This window comes from Hypoxylon fragiforme, assembly GCF_022984875.1.
Source record: "Hypoxylon fragiforme strain CBS 206.31 chromosome Unknown GGS25scaffold_6, whole genome shotgun sequence".
In the NCBI taxonomy this organism is placed as follows: domain Eukaryota; kingdom Fungi; phylum Ascomycota; class Sordariomycetes; order Xylariales; family Hypoxylaceae; genus Hypoxylon; species Hypoxylon fragiforme.
The window spans coordinates 191,461-212,239 of record NW_026054761.1 but is presented as its reverse complement, the minus strand read 5'-3'; the positions used below and the strand labels follow the sequence as shown (position 1 = coordinate 212,239).

The following is a 20,779-nucleotide window of genomic DNA, read 5'->3' as shown; positions in this document are numbered from 1 at the left end:
AAATAGGAAGGGGAAACTGGTGGTGCTCCGTGGAGGGGTAGTAAAAGAATCGTCCCAGATGCAGGTTCCCAAAAGTTTGGCACGGTATCACAGAAGCAGAGCACAAGCGAGTAGAGAGCATCAAGGTGTCAATATGTCAAAGACTGTTCGATTCCTGCCTCACACAGAAGCCGCCCTATGATATACTGCATGCAGTAAAAACCCCGATAGAACGAGAGACCCTCCGTGCCTTGTATCCGTTTGCTAGGTAGTCTAGACTGAAAACATCCATTTCGTCAATAACCATCATTTCGATCGCTTACTGGACCTTCTTCAGGTGGACATCGCTACAACACGAAAATTAGCGCTGCACTTGACGACTCCGGACAACCTATCCATTTCATAGCATGGTACTGTACTTACAAGATCAAGTCAGCATTGGGGGGAATGTGACCGGTGAAGCCCCTGAATTATTTGTAAGCAGCGTATCTCTTAAGAAGAAAAATCATTGGGGTGGCGATGGTCTCGTATGGAGACCAAGAATGCTTGCGAAAGACAGGAGCAAGTCTTACCTTGCACCATAGCCGAAGTCGCTATGACATTATAGATTAGTCCAAGTCCTCAGTGCCAAAAGTATCAACTAATATATGAAATCATGGGTAGGTGGGTAGGTACCTGGTAATGTCAAGAGTTGCTTTCTCGCCAACCTTCATGGTGACAACGCCCTCGTCCCAGCCTAAGAAGTAGCCAACCATCAGTGTCCATGCATATAACATTATGGGCAGAGAATGAGCAAATTACCCTTGATAACTTGTCCAACACCAATTTGAGTGACGAAGTCACCGCGGCCAACCGAAGAGTCAAATCTTTCAAATTTCATTGGTTAGCCAACTGTTACATGAGCTTTCAGTCGGCCTTGACGTCAATATCAGGCCAGGCCATGGGGTCGAATTTCTTCGAATGGAGGGGCATTGAGCTAAGCCGGTGGAGTGATGCCTGTCTTAGACTGTAGCTGATATAGTATGTACATACTTGTTGCCCTTGTTGTCAGGCTTGGAGGTGTCCTTGAGCCAGCCAGTGTACTCGATGGTGACAGTCTGACGAGGAGTAGGCTGGGGGCCGCTACCCTCCTGGAGAATGGTCTTTGTGACGCCCATTGTGATTGATTTCTGGTGTGAAGAAGAAGAAGAGGTTCAGGTTTTATTATTTAGTTTTTTGAGGATTCCCTTGCAACGTTGAAATAGTGAGGAAAATCTCCAGTATAATGCCTTAGCGTCTTGATCACTGCGGAGAAAATACGGTAAGTTACCCAAGCGGCTCAACAGATGATCGAAGGATGGGGCGTTAGGACAAAACTAATATTGGTTGCTTGGCAAGAAGTGGGTTGAGGGTTGCGAGGTGTGAGTTGTGAGTTGTAGAGGGTCAACTTTTAAGTAGACTACTTACGTTAAATGGTTAAGTGGTTAAGTGGAAACTGTTCGAGGAGGGGGAAAAGTGAGAGAGACTGGAGACTGGAGACTGGAGACAGTCAAACTTAAATAGTCGAGTCGAAAGCGGGAAAGGAAAACGAAACAAAATAAAACGAAGCTGTATGAGGATGAAAGGCTGAATTCCATGGATATCCATGGATGAAGCACGTAATAGGGTCCATCGAGTAGCTTAATAAGGCGCAAATATACCTAAGTGAGTACATTGCACAATACCTACATGGTACTTGCCCTTTCCATACTTTTTGCCTACTTTTAGGAGGTACTGTGCTGAGTACTTAAGTAGGCCACAGTAAGTATTGACATACTAAGGCAAGTGTAATGTTGTGTGGTAGTATGTAGCACACTGCCTTACTTTCTAGGCTGGAAACAGTAGGTAAGTGCGTATGCTGGTATGTATAGTATAGTGCAATGAATGAAGGTGCCAGTTGCCAGGTACCCGATCTACAGACGTATGACAGGCAGGAACACCCGAATGCACAAGCGAATAAGGTTTCTTAAAGGCTGAGTTTGTCCCGTTTTTAATGAACTTCTTTCCGAGGCGCACACATGCACACACATTGCACATACACACATACACACATACACACATACACAGACGCAGCATGCACACCCATGATACAGACAGATACATACAGACATACATCAGACAACACAGCACCACACTCACCTACAAGAAAAAAAGTCTCAAATGTCATTCAAGGATGTCACAGATGAAGTAGGTACATTAGTACATATGCACAATGCATAATGCACACTAATATGTTCCTAGAACCTAGAACCTACTAGGTACCTAGTAGTACCATATGTAGGTATATCATGTAGCATGCTTAGGTACATAAAATGGAACCTTACGTCAATCAACATGACGAAGCACTTTCCATCTTTACAACATTACATACCCAGGTAGGTACCAATATACATTTGATACTTTACAAATACATACATACCTAGTAGCCTAGTAGTAGGTATGTAGTCTACACATGCATTTTAAACCAACTATATACACCAACAAAACGCTACTATGTAAGTACGTCTGGGCACTTTATGCTTCAATACTTCAATGCTTCAATGCTTCAATGCTTCAATGCTTCAATGCTTCAATGCTTCAATGATCAATACATCCAATGTGCTTATCTCAGATACACATATCAATGGTTGGATCTATCGATTTGAATGTTTGAATCCTTCTCTACACTACCCACATTGTGCTAACCTAGGTGGTATCTACATATGTATGTACCTGGAGTAGGTAGGGAAACCCTACTATGTATTGGCATTTTACAAATACATGTAGGTAATGACGGATAACGTCTCAATAGTCAAGTGTCGATACTCCTAATAGGTATTAAGCTCTCACCTTCGATATCACCCAGACAACACCTACATAGGCATTATTACCAACAATGCCTTGCCCCCCGATACTTCTTCTTGTCCTTCTTTGTCTTTTTGTTTCAAACATAGCCTACGTGCCTAGGAGGTAGTACATACATAGGTAGCAAACCCCATCTCTCGGATATCTAGATCTTTTGCATTCCCGCTATTGGTTGTTTGCTGAGGAACACGTTGATCTCGTCACTAGGTACCCACTAAGTCTAAGACGTAGTACGTAGGTGTCTGCTAGCCCTGTCGTCCTAGTACCTAGCAGCCCTAGTATCATCGTATACTATTACTAGTATTTTACTACTATGTACGGCGTAGGTAGGTCTTATGTGCTGCACATTGTAGGTGTATAGTGGGGTATAACTCGATCCACGGATAATAGCCAAGGGCTTCTCAGGTTAGATCTGCTCAAGTGCTAGCTTCAATGTTCGTTGAGCACATACATTCGTCACATCTTATGCGTTCCAATATTAGGCGGTTCTATTATCGTCTTGTCGGCCCTGCCGCCTACGAAGCCAACACGCGAATACCTATAATAGGAATAGGGAAAGAACGTTGTTGAAGATCTTGGGGTTCGGTGCGGGGCTATCCGTGGGGTTGGTTGGGCCGATCTTCCATGACAAATCCCTGTAGACCCCTCCCGTCTTTCATGGATCTTTTTTTTTCTTTTGTTAAGGTTGATTTGATTCTTTTCCTACCTATCTCCTTCTATCCAATCTTCGTTCCCCTCTATACCTCTATACCTCTATACCTGTAGCACAACAGCAGCAGTTGCCCACATGCTAGACACCCTCTTCTTTTTTTGCTCTTCTTCTTCTTCTCATTTTTATTGTCTCCTTTTTGTTTCTCACAATAGCAACGTAGCAGTTGGAACTTCCAAATTCGTCCCATCATATGGCCTTGTGGCCGCATCTGGCGGCACTGCAGCTCCTACGGCACCGCTACCGCTACCGCCTACTACTGTTATTGCTACTGCAGCGAAACCTGCATGTGGCTGTGGATCTGTACCGAGGTAGGTATTTTATAATGCATGAACGTATTGGATAACCTATAAAAGTGATATTTTGGGCGTCGCTAGGGTACAAGGTACAAAAGGGAAAGAGAGAGAGAGAGACTGGGGAGAAAGAGGAACGGCGATCAAAGCATCCATGGATGCGATGCATCGTCACTTCGCTTGTAACGGTTCTGACCTTGCCGATTATTGCCTCCTTTTCCGCAGCTGGAAATCCGAGCCTGCTACCGATCCGATCTACGGATATTTACCTACCTACACTACCTACCCATGAACCAGGCTATACTAAGCAGCTGCCGAGTTCGCCGTATTATTCGGGATGTCGTGATTTATCTCTTGCGTGTTGGATCAGCTGATAACTTCATCTGCAGCCTCTTGTGTCACTTTGTCCTGAACAGCAACCCTTTTCCAAGGCAGCGCCCAAGACAGGTGTAGAACAAGGCACCCCTCGGTCCCTCCGCCTGATGCCTCCCCCCTGATTACCCCCCTTCCGCATTTCTACTTCCAGCCAGCTCGAAGTTTCAGGGTCCTGCCTAATCCACTAAGCTACATGCAACCATCTCTCCTCTCCCCTAACCCTGGATCCCCCCCATGCCTTGAATCCTAAGGCATCACATCACTGCTGTCACTGTATTACAACACAGATCAAGTTATCGCCTGCAATGAAATATGAGGTGTTGTATTTTTTCCCTCTTCTTATTTCTCTTCTTTTCTACGTACCTACTTGTAGGTAATATCTACAACAAAAGCCACCCCCCCTCAAAAAGGAAGCTAAACGGGAAGTATAGAGCGAAACTGGAGGGTCGCAGGCGTAGATAGATCTAGAAGTTTGTTTTTCTTATTTTTACTTTTCTTCATGCAAGCGCAACAAGACGTCAGTCTTCAGCTGCTCCTTCAGCCCATTTACGTGCAATACCCAATTCTGATGGGGAGGCGAACGATCTGCAGACGCATCCTAGCCTTGATGGCGTTCCTCAGCACGCTTTCGGATACGTTTGCGGCATAGATGGGTGTGATTGGGTCTGTTGTCCATGTGGCATGCACAACAGGTATAGCATAGGATCTAGTCTGTCCCGCGAGGAGGGCTACCAAGATCTACGCGGGGGACACTCCTTGCGACTCGATACCCCTCGAAGGGTCCTGCATCTTCCATAACACATGACTGACGCAAACGTCTGACAAGGTGACAGTTGCGGTCACAGCAACGATACCCAACTGCATTATCGTCTGTCTATTGACTCGCTTACTCAATCGTTCACGATAGAGACGTCATTCGTCCTGAATAGGCTTGCATACCTAGGTACCTAAGGCATACCTTCTAACCTAGGCATTCCAACTCGTAAAGCCTCTCTTGACCGCCTTCGGGGTACTGAGACTCATCTTAGGAACAAGAACTATCCCGCACGTTCTCTCACTTGATATCAATTGCCGATCTGGGACCCATGGCTGGGGCAGCGAATAAGGTGAAGCGACGAATGCAAGGGATATAGGACCTGTCACATATCAATATCCATGGATGTCTGACATTATTTGGTGCTACCATCCCGCAGTTCCCGACAAAACGATTGCCAGACCGAAGAGAGATGAGCGTGAAAAGCACGCCGTAAAAAAACCGACACGACCACATATCATCAGACCAGCCGTACAGCAAAAAGACGCCACTATAACGATCGCCCGAAAAGGCCTCATGGCAGCTACGTCACTTGGAACTCCAATTATAGCATGGCCAACCGAAAGGCTTCTGACATCACCAACTTCACGTGTTTCCCCTTTTGAGGCTGCGCCTTGAGCAGTGCTCAAAGAGAATTTATTGGACAGCCAAAGTCAAGGATGAGAATAATCATGTTATAGCAGATACAGTACTAGGTGAGTAGCAACAATCTACCTCTAATATCTTGACACAACTACTCGATATCGCGCCACTGGTCTTGGTTGTATGCATCCAGCCGTGGACAAGTATGTTTGCTCGGGCAGCAGAAATTCCCCTGGCGAAAGAAATCAGGGAAACTGCATCAGGTGAGTCGGCCTAACGAGTCGGTCTATCGATCGACTCAATGCAGCTACGCGAAATCTTAAACAATGTCGGGGGTAACGCGGCTCTAGCCCTCTGTCGTCGTTACCTGCAGGTCTCGGCTGTAAGGCATGTAAGACATGGCTTCCAACGTGATGGGGTTCAAGAAGATAGGGGCGCGATCCAAATCGTCGCCCATGTCGGCGCCTCAAATTCTTGACACGTTGCTAAGCCCAAGAATTCCGGGGTAAATGTTTCACCAGCAGTAGTGGTTTGAGGCTTGAGCTACCTGTCTGCCTACTTGCCTACCCAGGTAAGGATATTCGATAGATGGTTTTGTTAACGAATGATGTCATAGGTATATGATTTATTTTTACCTATGTTTTGTCTAGATATTTTTGTCTATTATTCCCGACTGCAGTGTGGTCAGTTTGGTGCATACCTATACATACATAATAGTAAAGATACTAAGATTACCTAGATAGGTACCTAAGATATGTAGGGGAAACCAAGCTCCAAGTAGGTACCACATAAGGAACAGCCGGCCAGCGCTCCGTATTCTACTAATGATTGGTTGGAAGAACCTCACATCTTCCCCGATTCGAGCTAGGGACGGCGACTCTTGACGAGGCCCAGTGAGAGAAGCTACCGAAGTAGGCAGTTTACTGGAATGCGTGGCTCACCGGTGTATCACGATATCTATCTTACATACTTCCAGCTATACCGAGGATGCATAACTGAGAAAGCAATAATGCTTCCACTCGGGCCTTGGTTCCAAACTTCTTCCGCTCAAACCCCCGATCTAGGGGCTGCATGACGAACTCGATGGGGTCTTTGCAGAGATAGCCAACTTGCCTACCTAGGTACCTAACTAGTTACCTCCCCAAATCCCAGATATCCTCATACTACACAAATATATCCTTACTTGCGCGCGGCATTCTTGACGGAACACCGGTCTAATACGGGGCTTCATCCGAAGACTAACATCCCTTTACCGGCCTCCGCGTGTACCCTGTCAATACGCTCTATCCCTTGACCGCCGGTTCGAAGGCGCAGGGCGCTAACGTCATATGGGGCTTAATTGAGTCTTTAGTGACGCCATTCCGAGGAATGTTGTCCATCATCATTACCAAGTCCTTGAATTCAATGAAGACAAGAACTTGATAATATGATAATCCAGAACCTATGTACCTAGAAACCTGGGTTAAGGTGCTCGAGTCTTGCCATTTTCCAGTGGATATTTGGTATGATGAATATTTTGGTCAGCCTTGGAATGGCAGTGTTCCACAAAGATCAGTTTTGGTCTGGAGACGGGGAGGAAGCCTCTCACTTCAGGAAACTGGCTCGTCGGGCCGGTCAAGAGGAAAGGGCTCGACAAGGGCACCGCACTTGCGTCCTGTCTAACCAACAACGGGCCCATTGCAGACCCGGCCTTGGCAATCTCAACCATGGATGTTATCGATCTATGTATGTAGAGCATCGCAGAACGCACACCCCGGCTGCAGTGCCAAGAGCTTATAACCCATGTCAGCACCAGAACGGCCCCCTTCGATGCTAGGTAGATATGTAGGCAGAGAAGAGAAGAGAAGCAAGGCATTATATTTCCCGGGGGCTTTTAAGGGTTGGCTGCATAATTCGAAATAGGACTGATAAGTATTGTTAAGGGATAAGTGGCGTGCCGACCTAACTTTCTAGACGAAATCAGCCCCTTTTTTCTTTGCGGTGATAAACGGCCTAGAACGGAGATTACATCTTGACTAGATTAACGTAGGTGAGTTTTTGGTGCTTTTCGTACGGAGATAAGTTCGTATTCCGTCGAGTATGTTCCTTTAAGAGCCTTGTGTCGGCCATTCTTTAGCTAATGCGTAGAGAGGTAGTTAGGTAGTATACAACCTCTCCCCAACGTCAATCTATTTGGGAGTTCTATATAGGTACTAGGTATATATCATTCCTTAACTAAATGATAGGAGTGTCCAAACATTATACCTGAAACTACCTGTCTTCTACTGTCTGGTCTCTCATCCTTATCTGCCTAAGTACCTCCCTACCTAGCCAACGCAATGGGTCGCGTACGGCAAAGCCCACACCTACATAGAGTAGGCACCTACCTAGATTAGGTAGGTAGTTTCTTTATTCGCCTCAGTCTATGCCTAGGTGCTCAGTAGAAAGATTGGAAGACAGTATCTTGACTGGCAATGGTATGCAGCGGATGATTGCCGACCAAGATATCCCGCATCTACGGCACGGCGCGGCACGGGGGTAATCCGGTGTTTTTGGCGGAGGGGGCGGTGGTCGATATATATATTAAGGTTTTATATAGATATTAGGTACGTGAAGATTCGCTTTGGGGGCCGGTAAAGGCCTCGGCCCTCGAGAGGTAGGTATGTTGGTTTGTACTTTTGCCTATCTTGTGATATATTACCTAATAGGTACCATCTCGGATGAATATCATAACAGGACAAGAGTCATCGCACAGGCCTAAATCTAGACTCGAGGTGCCCTTCGAAGTTACCCCTTAGGTACTCTACCCCCGAGCAATACCAGGTAGGTGCACTTCACCAATCGTGTCAACAGGTCTATCGTGGCAAGGTCATAGTCAGGTACCTACTCTAAAGGCCCCCCTGATATAGATACCTCCTGGCCACAACTCCACCATCTCCCAACATTTCGGTTAGGCTGGCTCTATGCGGTTCTCAGTCTGACTTGTAGGACTTGGTGCATAATGGTGGCAGGAAATACCTGCGGTATGAAGACGGATAGGGGGGCTCGTTTGGGTGGGTATCCTGTTGTGTACAGATCGCAGCTCCTGGGTGAGATTAGGTATCGCAAGATGGCGGCCTTTGCCCAGGCGGTCAGTAGGTAGGTAGGGAGAGGAGCTGGCAAAGCTGTAAAAGGGCTATGAAGAATGATTACCTAGGTTACCTAGGTAAACAAAGGACATATGGCGTGGGGGCACGAGCGGATACTCGACCAGGCCGCTGATGTTTCGTGGGCTGTGTATACCTACCTATAGGTAGGCAATCGAGCTTATGGAGCGTTTGCTGTTTCTGTCCATCTGCTCTTGAAAGATGCAGAGGCACGGATTTGTTGGCGAAGAGCCAGCATTGGATGGGAGGCGTCTGCGCAAGACACTATACGATATGATATGATATCTAAGGGGGCGTTTCCCGGGTTCTGGGGTACCGCGCCACTTCTTCCACGGGGCGTATCGATCCGGAGTATGTCGTTCGGTCTGCGGCTGAGGAGTCAATGCGAGCCGCTGGTAAAGGCTGCGGAGTTTTGAAACTGCTGGCCTCATTTTAATGCTCATACTCGTAGATGTGTAGATAGGATGGTAGGTATCGTTCAAGTACGTATCAGGTACTCTAGATCAGATGGGGAATCAATATCTCGACAAAGCGTTGCCCATCTTTGCGAGATAGAATATAGCAGGTAGATATCATGTATTGTACGTGCCTACGTAGGTACCTAAGTAAGGGACAATGTGTCTACTGAGGGATATAGGAGCGAGGAACATACATGTATACCATACGTCAACACCTTTGCACATTTTCTCTATATTCACCGTGGTGATTCTTAGCCCACCTGTGAGGTCGCCGACGACTACCTAGGTGCCTAGTAGGTATGTGAAGTATAGATGATAGGGATATGACAACCACCATTGGAGTGGCTGTAACTACTATCCTGACTGTCTTATCCGTTGCCCTGCGTTTTTACTTGCAGCATTTCACCAGGGCCAGCTTCAAGTTGGTAGGGTGACTGGCCGATATCATTAGCACCGGTATGGTTCCTAGTTCTACAGGGCGAGGCTTCATTCATATTCCTCTGTCTCTCTCTTCTATTCGACCTCCTCTACATTCTAGGGAATCATACTCTCAACACCGAGCGTTGGCCAGAAAGGGGTCGATGTAGCATAGCATGAGTGCCACGAAACATCGACAGTCTAAACCCTCAAAGCGACCCCAATTAGCAATACACAGAACGACCAGGTATGAACTCCCCTATATATATAATAATCAGACTGAGATCTTGGCTGTACCCTTTTAGACATCCTATCAGGGGCGACGCAGAGCCGGGACATAGATTTCATGCCCACATGAGGGTTGTATCTATTGGGATAAAAATAATGTGGTACCGCGAAATGAAACGAATTCCATACTTGATGAGTCTTCTGGGTATTCTGGATTTTGCTAGCATATAGGCGAGAGTCGGTACCTGCCCAGCCCGCGAGATACGTGTAGATGAGCTGCTCGACTCATCAATCTCATCGTCGAGGGATGGGATACGTATTTGAAACTACGAGGTCGCTGATATCACAAGCTGAGAGCACACTTAACGGCATAGGTATTGTATTTATTATACTACCAGGCCTGTACACTTATACGGTAATGGCCCCTTCATGACAATGTCCCCGGCTCAAGCGGAGAGTCTATCTAAGTAGGCACTGTCTATTGATGTACCTAAGCACCTGAATTTCGTCTCGTCTTTCTTGGCTAGGCCATCTATGCTACATAGGGTACCCTATGCAAGGCAGGTAGGAACCTAGGCATGAGGCTGAAGAGAAGGATTGTGTACCTAGGTATGTAGTCATATATATGTTTTATATAGATTCCTGCAGGACTCGGGAAGGTAGGAGAAGACGTTTGAAGCTTGATGTTGACGCCTGTCCAAGCCGCCCCTACGTATTTCCGGCTAGATGGGGTTCCGAGTAGATAGATGATGGGAGGGCGGTAGGGAGGTATGTTCACATGTAGGTAGTACGTCGTGATGAGGCCATAGCTTCGAATCACACCGACTCTATAATATATCCATGATATAGGTACGTAAGTACGTACGTACCTATCTACGCACCATACAAACGTGTTTCTCATATATTGAAAGAACCCCAGATTCTCCGTTCGCAGGTGTCACACACCGTAAGGTAAATCGAACCTCACCGAATAAATATTTACTAGTATAGTAGGGGGCCTGAATAGGTAGCTTTTGGACCCAGGGTGATAGGTCGGTTGCTGAAGCTTATTTCCAGGGGTTATATCGTACTCATTTCGTATATGCCAATGCAGACAACGTTGCGATTCAGTAAAGGCTTACCGTAACTACCTACTAGGTAGTAATTGCTTAAGGTAGGCTGGTAGGTAGTAGTTAACTACGTCTCTGATTTGTCGATGCTGTAGTAATAATAAAAATAACGAATTCATTCATCCCCCTTGCAGGAGCGTGCTCATTTCTAAATCCTATTAGGTACCGACGTTACTTACCTACTACTACCTACATATGTACGTAACCTACCTATGGGAAGGTAGGCTAAGTCTGCTAAGTAAGGCAGGTCAGTAGAAGTAGTGTCTTCTCATAAATTAGGACGCGGCTGTTTAAGATGATCTGGAGAAATGGATGCGACAAAGTAAAGCAAAGTCATGAGGATGCGACAAGCATCAGAAGAGCTAAGCGGTTGGCTATCCGGTAGTTCGTTGTAGTCGAAACAACACAAGTGATTACCTGGACTTAGCCTACCTATTTCTCTTCTTTCTGTTGTTGATTTTGGCCGAAGCCTTTCCTCTTATGCTCGACGATGCGTCAATTCCGTATTTCCACGTAAGCGTGAGATTACGATTCGAGTTTAGCCAGGAACCGGACGGGTACTAATGTACGAGGTGCAGCGGCTAACGCAACCAGAGATTGCGCCTATCACCATTGACTGCCTGATTATCCACACATATGCCGCGAAGCTAGAAAGGTAAGCTATTCCCATAGTACGTAGAAACGAAACGACTTTGGTGGATTGTCCCTGGCGACGCCTTACCACAGTACGGCATAGTAGAAGTTAGTACAGATGTGTTACTAGGTATGTCGGTACCTAATATGTAAGTAGTACGCCGTATTATCGGGTCGATTTAAAAGAGCCGAGTTAGCAAAACCCCGTGTTATTCGGAAACAAGTCGCCTCCACGAAGAACCAGAATCTAATCATGGCTATCTCCGATATAGTAATAAGGAACGAATAACTTAATGGCAAGCTGAGAGGAGACCTTTGCGGCAAGCCTTTCCAATAATCAGGAATGTGATCGGAACAATTCTGCGGATCATTGGGAAGTTGGAACCAATACAGACGTACATAGACAAATCTTACTCTTCTTTCGGGGGGAATTGAAGCCACGAGAATTCGAAGTGCATGGGGCGCACACCCTAAGATGCAGGTACAAATAATTACCGCGCACCCGGGAGTGGTCGAAGGATCAATGCATCAGCTTATGTTTTTTTTTTTTTTATTCTTTTTTTTCCTGCACAAATATTAGTGTTTTGTCCGAGTAGCAGCTCTCTGTACGCCACGCAAGGGTTGAAGAGAATAATATAACTGAGGTTCCGGATCTGGTCGTCTGCAACTATGACTTGTTGTAAATATATACAACATGTGTATCCTGACACGAACAGATTTCAATGCCAACTACCTACATATTCATACTACGTATATATGTACGGATTATTAGTTACCTGCACAATACAGTACACATTAGTATGGCCCTTGGCTATCTGGCTAGATATAGGAGATCCATCTGACTCAACCAGAATTTGTACAAATATGTTTTCAAGATTTGCGCCGTCTGTTCGTTCTTGGCCCAGAGATCCGCTGCTGACCGATGTTCGAGACGAGCTAGGAAGAAGCACGAGATTTTCGTGTTCTAAAACAGTTAAACTCGGCCCATCGCGCCATGGGCTCGGACGGAATATAACATGGGGGAGCAACTGGGGAGGAGAACTGATGAGTCCCAGGGTTGGGTAGCGATTATGTGACCTTGTTAACCACTCTTGGAAAGGATAAACAAACGTGTCCAACAAGTGCCTTTCTTCTGCTATTCATGGATGCCTTATTGCCCGCATGTCGTTTATTTATGTACATATGTCGCATAAATCTTGACGAGGAAACGCTCATCTTGCCCTGTTTGGGATTGGAGGGGACCTACGAATCGATACAAATCGATACAAATCTCACCATGTTCCGATTCGAAGCACCTGATACAATTATTAGCCATGCAGCCCATGATAAGGTGCAGTGGCTTATGAGCCCATTGCTCCTCCGAAACAATTGATCTTCCAGAAGTTCTCCGGAAGTCCTAAAACTAGCGATTCGGTCATTTGGTCTTGCATTGCCTAACGACCTGGTTGGATAATTCGCCGTCTTGGCCTAGGACGGTTGTTATCGACCGGACATTGGCGACCTCTTATTAGTGTATCACGACCTTCTTAATAATTCTTGGGATTCAATTCACTCGTCTGAACCGAGAAACCTGGAGAAATAGAGAAGATCTAGAAAGACACCTGAGTATGCAGGTATGTTTGGGAAGGATGTTGTGCTGATGTTTCGATCTGATGAAACGGCTCATACACCACACACGACGACTTACTACGACATGATCCTCTAAAATGATATTAGGTAGTAAGTAGTAGTAGGTTGTAGGTTAAAAGAACATTGATATTATTACATACCGACTCTTTCACTAGTTCCCGTCGGTTGAATTGCCGACACTTGTTTGCTTTGTTGGTTGATGACAAGCCGTGGAGGGAAAGGCAGGTAGGTAGATACCTATACATAGTAGCATAAGGCCTATACTACTAGTAGTACCTAACGGCATATATTACGGCAGCTGGGCAGGGTTATTAGGTAGTATGTAATATGTATTGTGTAGGACCTGTAGGTAGGCTAGGTGGTAATACTGTGGCATTGTATGTCGCATTGTATGTCGCATTGTATGTCGCATTGTATGTCGCATTCACCATCACATGGCGACTTTGAATGAGACAATGAAGGTTGATGAAATTGATGAAATTGATGAAAATGAATAAATAATAAAAGTGGTGCCGACGGGTGCATGTAGGTGCGTGTAGGTGCATGTACATACATATGTACATGCTATAGTAGGTAATAGCTGCATTAGGTGCATGAGTCTAGCAAAGTAGGTACTAAAACTATATGCTTAGGTGGTGATTCTGGTGATTCTGGTGAATAATGAGCCAGTCTAGGGAAATTGGCAAATTGTTTGAGCAGTTTGAGGTAGCAAAGGAGAAGGCGCAGCAAGGTTCGGAAGCTAATTGGGTGGGGGTATAGGCCGCTATTTTAAGGGTAACCGAGCCAATGAGAAGTACATAAAGTTGCAAGGTTTATATGCATTGAGAACTTGAACCTGATCTAGTTAATTACGCGTTAATAAATCTGTACTTACACCAATGTATTCAATGTTGTATCAACTTGTATGTATGTACATACATACATACATTCGACTTGTTCTCCTGGCAGTGGTCACTTTCATATTCGCTGATGATTAGCGCCGTCATCCAAGTATCTTCAGATGGGACCCTAGGTACTTCATCTTAAAAACGTGCCCAACCATCCAACCATCATGATCCAACTTGAACATTGAACCAACACCAACCAACATCCCTCCAACACGCCAGCATCGCATAGTAATGTTGAATTTCGCCAAAATAGGGACGGGGAATTTTACATTTTTTTTTATTTTATTTTTTTATTTTTTCAAAATTTGCATTCGCTCAGCCCATCTGTGTAATTCAATGTTCAATGTTGGTCGTATGCACTGTATATGTAAGTACACCAAAACATTGAACATACAATACATTTATAGAGTTGCACATGCAGAAACTTGGCGATTTATCAGCGTCTAGGCCTTCTTTGGAAGCCGGGAGTTGAACAGTGAGAATGAAAATTTATTAATTACCTGGCTGTGCATGAAGCACAAATATAACAGCAGATACCTACCTATATGAATATGAGCACCGCTGTCGCCATCGTTTCAGTCACACAACAGGAGGTTAAGAGATGGGTCGAATCCTGAAGAAAAAAAAGAACCAAAAAAAGGGGTAGGTTAATTGATCCAATGAGCCGATAAGTTTGTGTTTTGATTGCCCTTTGAAATTCCATTCATTCCCTTCAATTAACTCCCTTATCTGCCTGGTCCCTTTCATTTCCTCCCTGGTTTGTTCTTATAAGAAAAGGAAGGAAGGAAACAAGAGGAATAGTTAATAAGAGGAAAAGAAAGTTGAATGAAATCAGACAATTGATGATGCAAAAGCGCGTTGAACGAACAAAACTGGTGAAAGGCAGTGCCTTGGAAGTATTTCCTAAAAAAGAGCGTAGGAATTATTGCTCTCCACAGGCACTAGGCAACTTCTGTATTGGTGTCACGTAATTAGCCATCGCAACCCCACACACCCCTTCAGGCTGTCTGTCTGTCCTGGGACTTCCTGGGACTTCCTGGGACTTTCCTGGCTGGCTGTCTGGCTGTCTGGCTCTGACTTCCCACTTCTGCCACTGTCCCAGTGGTGACTGAACTAGACTGAATGGTCCTTAACCCCCCTTGTCCTTTCCTCTCCCCCTGGCTCCTTCCCTGACCCTACCCTGACCCATTGAGCAGGACCTGATCAATAACGAGCCACCCCTGGATTTTAGTGCCTTGGCAATCTTGAGCCCCGACTCCTCCTTCCACACCTTTCCCTCGCACGTTTCCTTCCTGTTGTTTCTCATTTACCCCCTTCAACCTGCCCTACCTCTTATCCTTCCGCCTTACCCTCCCGTCTTTCGCTCTTCTCTCCCTTTCGCCGACCACGTAAGGTGAACTTTTCCGACGACAATATTCCACCCCCCCTCTCGGCGCCGGTCATCTATTGACTTTGGAAGCCTTGACCCATCTGACGACTGATTCAAAGTCGACAGCATCCGTCAAGACCAATGCATCGCTGAGACGGAAGAATCGCCTGTGCGATACGTCGTGAACCGCCATACAATCAAATTGATATTATTATTTCTTCTTTAAGCTGACGATTCGTTCGTCGCGCCACTCTTTTGAAAACACACATATATACATTCAAGCAATATTGCTTGTAAACAAGGTGAGTTTGAGTTGACGAACTGGTTCGGTTGTGAGATGCAAGATTTTGGTGGTTGAGGTTGGGTTTTGCAGTCAGGAGTCGTCAAAGAGACAAAATCATGTAACGGAGTTTCTTGGACCGCATCGCTTGATTGGGAGATCTACCGTGGATCGTTCTCATGGCGGTCCTCACGTTACCGCAGCAATCAAAGATCGATGATGCTAATCTAACCTTCTCCATAGCATCCACTCGTTGACATCTTGTCAAGTACATTCGTTCCAAACAGTCCTGACACAGTAAGTTCGTCGGGTCAAAGCTCGCTTCCTCATCGAGTAGCGTGAGACTAATGCTGCGTTAGTCACGATTATACGCAGTCGTTGATAGAACATATCCGCCGCAGATATCAGATAACCGGCAACCTTCTTGTGGCTACTAAACTTAATCCGAACCACGATGCATACAAGCTCAGTGCTCGTGGCCGCCTTAGTGGCCGTGGCCCAGCTAGGAAGCGCTGAACCCGAAACCCGACCGAAGATTTACTTTCCAAGGCACATCAAGAGGCAGTACACTAACCACACCATCACAAGCACAGGGGCGCAGAATACAGAAAGCGAGTTGCCCGATTCGTCAAAACACTCCTCGACCAAGAAGGACACCATATCCGACCTTTTGTCAAGCTTATTGGGGGGAGGATCTTCTGATGACAAAGACTCGAAAGATTCGGCAAGCTCAGATTCGGCAAGCTCTAGCTCTAGTTTTTGGCCGGACACCTCAGACTCGAGTTCTGCCCCCAAAAGCGAATCTACCCCCGCGCAGGCGACGCCCCAGACGAGTAACGATGTTGACTCCCAAGCCCTAGGGTCTCCGCTAATTGCCCTACCGTCCCTTGGCCTCGATCTCTCCGGAGATTCTTCTACTACATCCGCTGTGGTCAATAGTACTGCATTTGCGACGGAAACGAGCGCTGTCGAGACTGTCGCCGAGTCTACTCCCGAGCCTAGCAGTGATTTTGAGTCTGCGACTGATTATAGTCCTACTAGCACGATCCCTATAACATCCTCAGGGATTATTATCGCTCCTACTGGTGTCGTCACAGAGAGTTCAAGCAGTTCGGGTGGAGGGCTTCTCGGTGGTCTTCTTGGTGGCATCGTCGGAGGCAGCCCCAGTAGCTCCTCGCCGTACAGTTCTCCAACCAGCCCCCCCACGAGTTCTTCCGACGGAGGCCTTCTTGGTGATATTGTTGGCGATGTTGGCGGTATTGTTACAGGGACCCCAACAAGCTCTATAGTTGACAGCTTCCAAAGCAGCTTCCCGAGTAGCTCTCCAACTTCTTCTTCTGACGGAGGACTTCTCGGTGACATCGTTGGAGGTGTTGGCGGCATTATTACAGGAACCCCGACCAGCTCCACTGTTGACAGCTTCCAAAGCAGCTCTCCCGTTTCTTCCGACGCCGCCTCTTCTGACGGAGGTCTTCTTGGTGATATTGTTGGCGGCGTTGGCGGTATTGTAGCAGGAACCCCGACTAGCTCCACCGTTGACAGCTTCCAGAGCAGCTTCCAAAGCAGCTCTCCCGTTTCTTCCGACGCCGCCTCTTCCGACGGAGGTCTTCTTGGTGGTATCGTTGGCGGCGTTGGTGCCATTGTCACAGGAGACTCGAGTAGCTCTACAGTTGACGCCCCCGAAAGCAGCCCGACAAGTTCTTCAGACGGAGGACTCCTTGGCGGTATCGTTGGTGGTGTTGGCGGCATTGTCACAGGAGACTCGAGTAGCTCTGCAGTTGACGCCCCCGAAAGCAGCCCGACAAGTTCTTCAGACGGAGGGCTCCTCGGCGGTATCGTTGGTGGTGTTGGCGGCATTGTCACGGGAAGCTCGAGCACCTCCACAGCCGATAGCGTCGAGACCACTCCGACAAGCTCTTCCGATGGAGGACTTCTTGGTGGTATCGTTGGCGGTATTGGTGGCATTGCCACTGGAAGCTCAAGCAGCTCCGCAGCCAACAGCTCTGAAAGCGGCTCCAGCAGCTCTGACGGAGGACTTTTAGGCGGCGTGACCAGCATTGTCGGTGGAATCGGTGGCGTTGGTACAGGAAGCCCTAGCAGTTCCACGGCCGACAGCTTTGAGAGCACCCCGACGAGTTCTTCGGACGGAGGGCTTCTCGGTGGTGTGACTAGCATTATTGGTGGCATTGGCGGCGTTGGTACAGGGAGCTCTAGCAGCCCTACATCTTCTTCTGATGGGGGACTTCTCGGTGGCGTAACTAGTATCGTCGGTGGCATTGGTGGTATTGCTACAGGAACCCCAAGCAGCTCCGCAGCCGATAGCGCCGAAACTAGCTCAAGCTCGGACGGGGGACTTCTTGGTGGTATTGTTGGCGGAATTACCAGCGCGATTCTTCCATCGTCTAATGGGACCGCCAGCCAAACTGGCTCGATTACGGACACGGACGGTGGATTATTGCCTACTCTGCTGCCATCCATTCTGCCGACTGGCCTCTTCCCAAGCACATCCTTCCCAGGCACCGCTCCTACAGCCTCCTCAACCACAAGCTCCGACGGACCGCTCTTGACCCTGCCTCCTATCATACCTCCTATTCTAGGCTCAACAAGCTCTATTCCCATTGCTAATACTACGCAACCTCCTGTTACCCCGACGGATAGTGTTAGCGTGCCTTTGACGACCTCGCCGACTATTGTTCCAGGTAACAGCTCATCTGTGCCTGATGTCACTAGCGCTCCAACAGTACCTACCGTTTCAGCCAACACAACCGTCTCGGAAACGCAGCCTGCTGTCACCGAGCCTTCAACCTACATCACTGTTCCGCAAAACACCACTGTACCGTCAACCAGTTCCGTGCTAACTACAGAATCGTCGACACTTGAGCCTACTTCAATTCCGACCACTACCTCGTCCACAACAAAGCCCATATTCACTAGCATTCCTGTTATCGCCACAATCACGGACTCCGAGTCTTGGCTTCCTACAACAATTATTGTTCAGCCTTCAACTAGTACCATTAACACCGGCGAGCGTCCTACCTTCACGGGCATTCCTACGACCTTACCCAAGGCAATCACTCCTTGGACTGAGCCGCCAGAACGACCCGAAGACACAACGCTTATCCAGATTTCGTTCCTCTACGGTGAAAACTACCAACACCTTGTGGATGAGCCTCTAGCTGCTTCTCAGATGTTCGACCTTCTCCCTAAGGGTCTTGCACACGGCGGTGGCTTTGATCTCGGTCGGGTTGTTATGTATAGTATCAAACCATATGATACCATTTCTCAGCTAGGCTACATTACCTCGCAAGCTATGGTGTACTACCCCACAGAGGGTATTTCTCAACTCTCGGAAGACATCGGCTACCCTACCACTGCTCTATACAACCACCAGAACCCTCTAGTGCGCAACCTGACCAACGAGATTAACCCAGCCATTGGCATCTCACCAGGCTCTCTATTGGATGGTGCTCAAGGCTCTACCGGAGGCAACGGGGGTAATACAGCTAACACAGGAGGCTCTAACAACAATGACCCCTTCGATACCAAGGGTCCCGGTGAGCAGACAACCAGCGCCCAACAAGGAATGACTGCCGGTATTGCTGTAGGTGCCGCTTCTGTTGCTGGTGCTTATGGAGCTGCCATGTTTATTATTGCCCGTCGGTATAAGCGCAAGAAGCAGAGACATCAGAGGAGCAGCTCCATCACATCGCCTTCTGAAATGCGCCAGACCGGAAGCCCGGCTCTCATGGGTGGTGCGTTGTTGAGCAGGGATTTTACAAGCGGCCCTGGTTATGGAGGAATTCCAGGCAATGCTCGGGATAGCCAAGGCAGTGGAAGGAGTGGGATGAACAACTCGGCTCGTACCGCAAACATCTCGGCACCGGTTGCGGCGGAGAACTCCCTCGGCTGGAACTGAGTAAACATCAACGACCAGCACGTCACATCCGTTTCATTTTAGTTATAGTTCGATACCCATCCAGGAGGCATCGCCGAAGCCACCGTGGGCGGCCTACCTAAGGAATTGCGACTCTTGCGAGCATTTTCTCAGGTTTTCTTGTGATTTACATTCTAAGTCGGTCGGTTTATCAAGAGGATATTTTTGGATACCACCGGAAAAAATAGTTACGAATCCTCGGCATCAATTAAGATCTTTGCCCTCCTTTTTTTCTGGCCCAGATCTGATGGCCAGGTACTTTTAATCTAATGCGTTGTTTGTATTTGAAAAGGGGCAAACGGGGTGGTGGGAAGCGAGCTGCTTTGCGCCGGTTTGGAGTAGAGGCTGGAGGTGGAACGGATGCTGAAAAGTGGACTCTAGAGGGCCCACGGCAATGATTGACTGTGGAATTGTATATTTATGACTATCACGCCTGCTCCGAATATGAAGGTCCTGTTCGAACTCTGGTGGTGAGGGAAGAACCGTTAAAAGTCCCCCTTACAATCATCATCATCGTCCTCGTCATCAACAACCGGTAGCGGCCCTCTAGAGCCATTGTGTGTAATTGGTTTGATATACCATGAATAGACGAAAAATAAAATCCTAAAAGTTCCTCGGAACGACATATCGTCTAGCTGATTAGTTGCGTATATGTAGATATATTAGTAACTATACGCATATTTACTATGTTATGTCTCTTCTATGTAGTTTAGGTAGTACATATGTATTATGAGATGCATAACATTGAGGGTATTATGTATGTATTATGTGGTGATAGTACATGTAGTTAGTTACATAGTACTATGCAGTGCGAGTGCATGTAGTCCATTCGGTAAATCCTCGGTGGGTCAGTATGGTATGATAAAGCGCCATGTATGCAGTGTAGGTACGTAAGAAATGATGTTATTATAGCAGCAACGACTCATTACATGCATGTAGTTATGTAGGTTTTGCCTAACTCCTAGCTTCTAATACCTAAGGTAATAAATAAGGCAGCTGGAGCCTAGAGGTATGGTTAGTGTAAATACTAAATACCTACCTACTAGGTACCTAGTACGAAGGTTATGGCCAAAAGTATGGACCGAGATATACCTCA

At 47.0% G+C, this 20,779-nt stretch overlaps 3 protein-coding genes across 3 annotated transcripts; 1 reads left to right on the top strand and 2 right to left on the bottom strand.

Moving 5' to 3' along the window:
• Positions 1–209: 209 nt before the first annotated feature.
• On the bottom strand, positions 210–1,285 carry GGS25DRAFT_309675 (FK506-binding protein 1B). The gene is made up of 6 exons (XM_049257709.1): positions 1,012–1,285; positions 781–845; positions 655–715; positions 552–572; positions 403–444; positions 210–326 (listed from the first exon to the last, which is right to left on the bottom strand). The coding sequence occupies exons 1-6, from the start codon at positions 1,134–1,136 to the stop codon at positions 299–301; spliced, it is 342 nt and encodes a 113-aa protein (XP_049115256.1). The 5' UTR covers positions 1,137–1,285; the 3' UTR covers positions 210–298.
• Positions 1,286–4,764: 3,479 nt separating this feature from the next.
• On the bottom strand, positions 4,765–6,687 carry GGS25DRAFT_522374 (uncharacterized protein; the record flags this gene model as incomplete). The annotated part of the gene is made up of 2 exons (XM_049264222.1): positions 4,765–4,883; positions 6,585–6,687. The coding sequence occupies 2 exons, from the start codon at positions 6,685–6,687 to the stop codon at positions 4,765–4,767; spliced, it is 222 nt and encodes a 73-aa protein (XP_049115255.1).
• A 9,516-nt stretch (positions 6,688–16,203) lies between these two features.
• GGS25DRAFT_522373 (uncharacterized protein) lies at positions 16,204–19,665 on the top strand (the record flags this gene model as incomplete). Its single annotated transcript, XM_049264221.1, has 1 exon — positions 16,204–19,665. The coding sequence occupies one exon, from the start codon at positions 16,204–16,206 to the stop codon at positions 19,663–19,665; it is 3,462 nt and encodes a 1,153-aa protein (XP_049115254.1).
• Between the last annotated feature and the right edge of the window lie 1,114 nt (positions 19,666–20,779).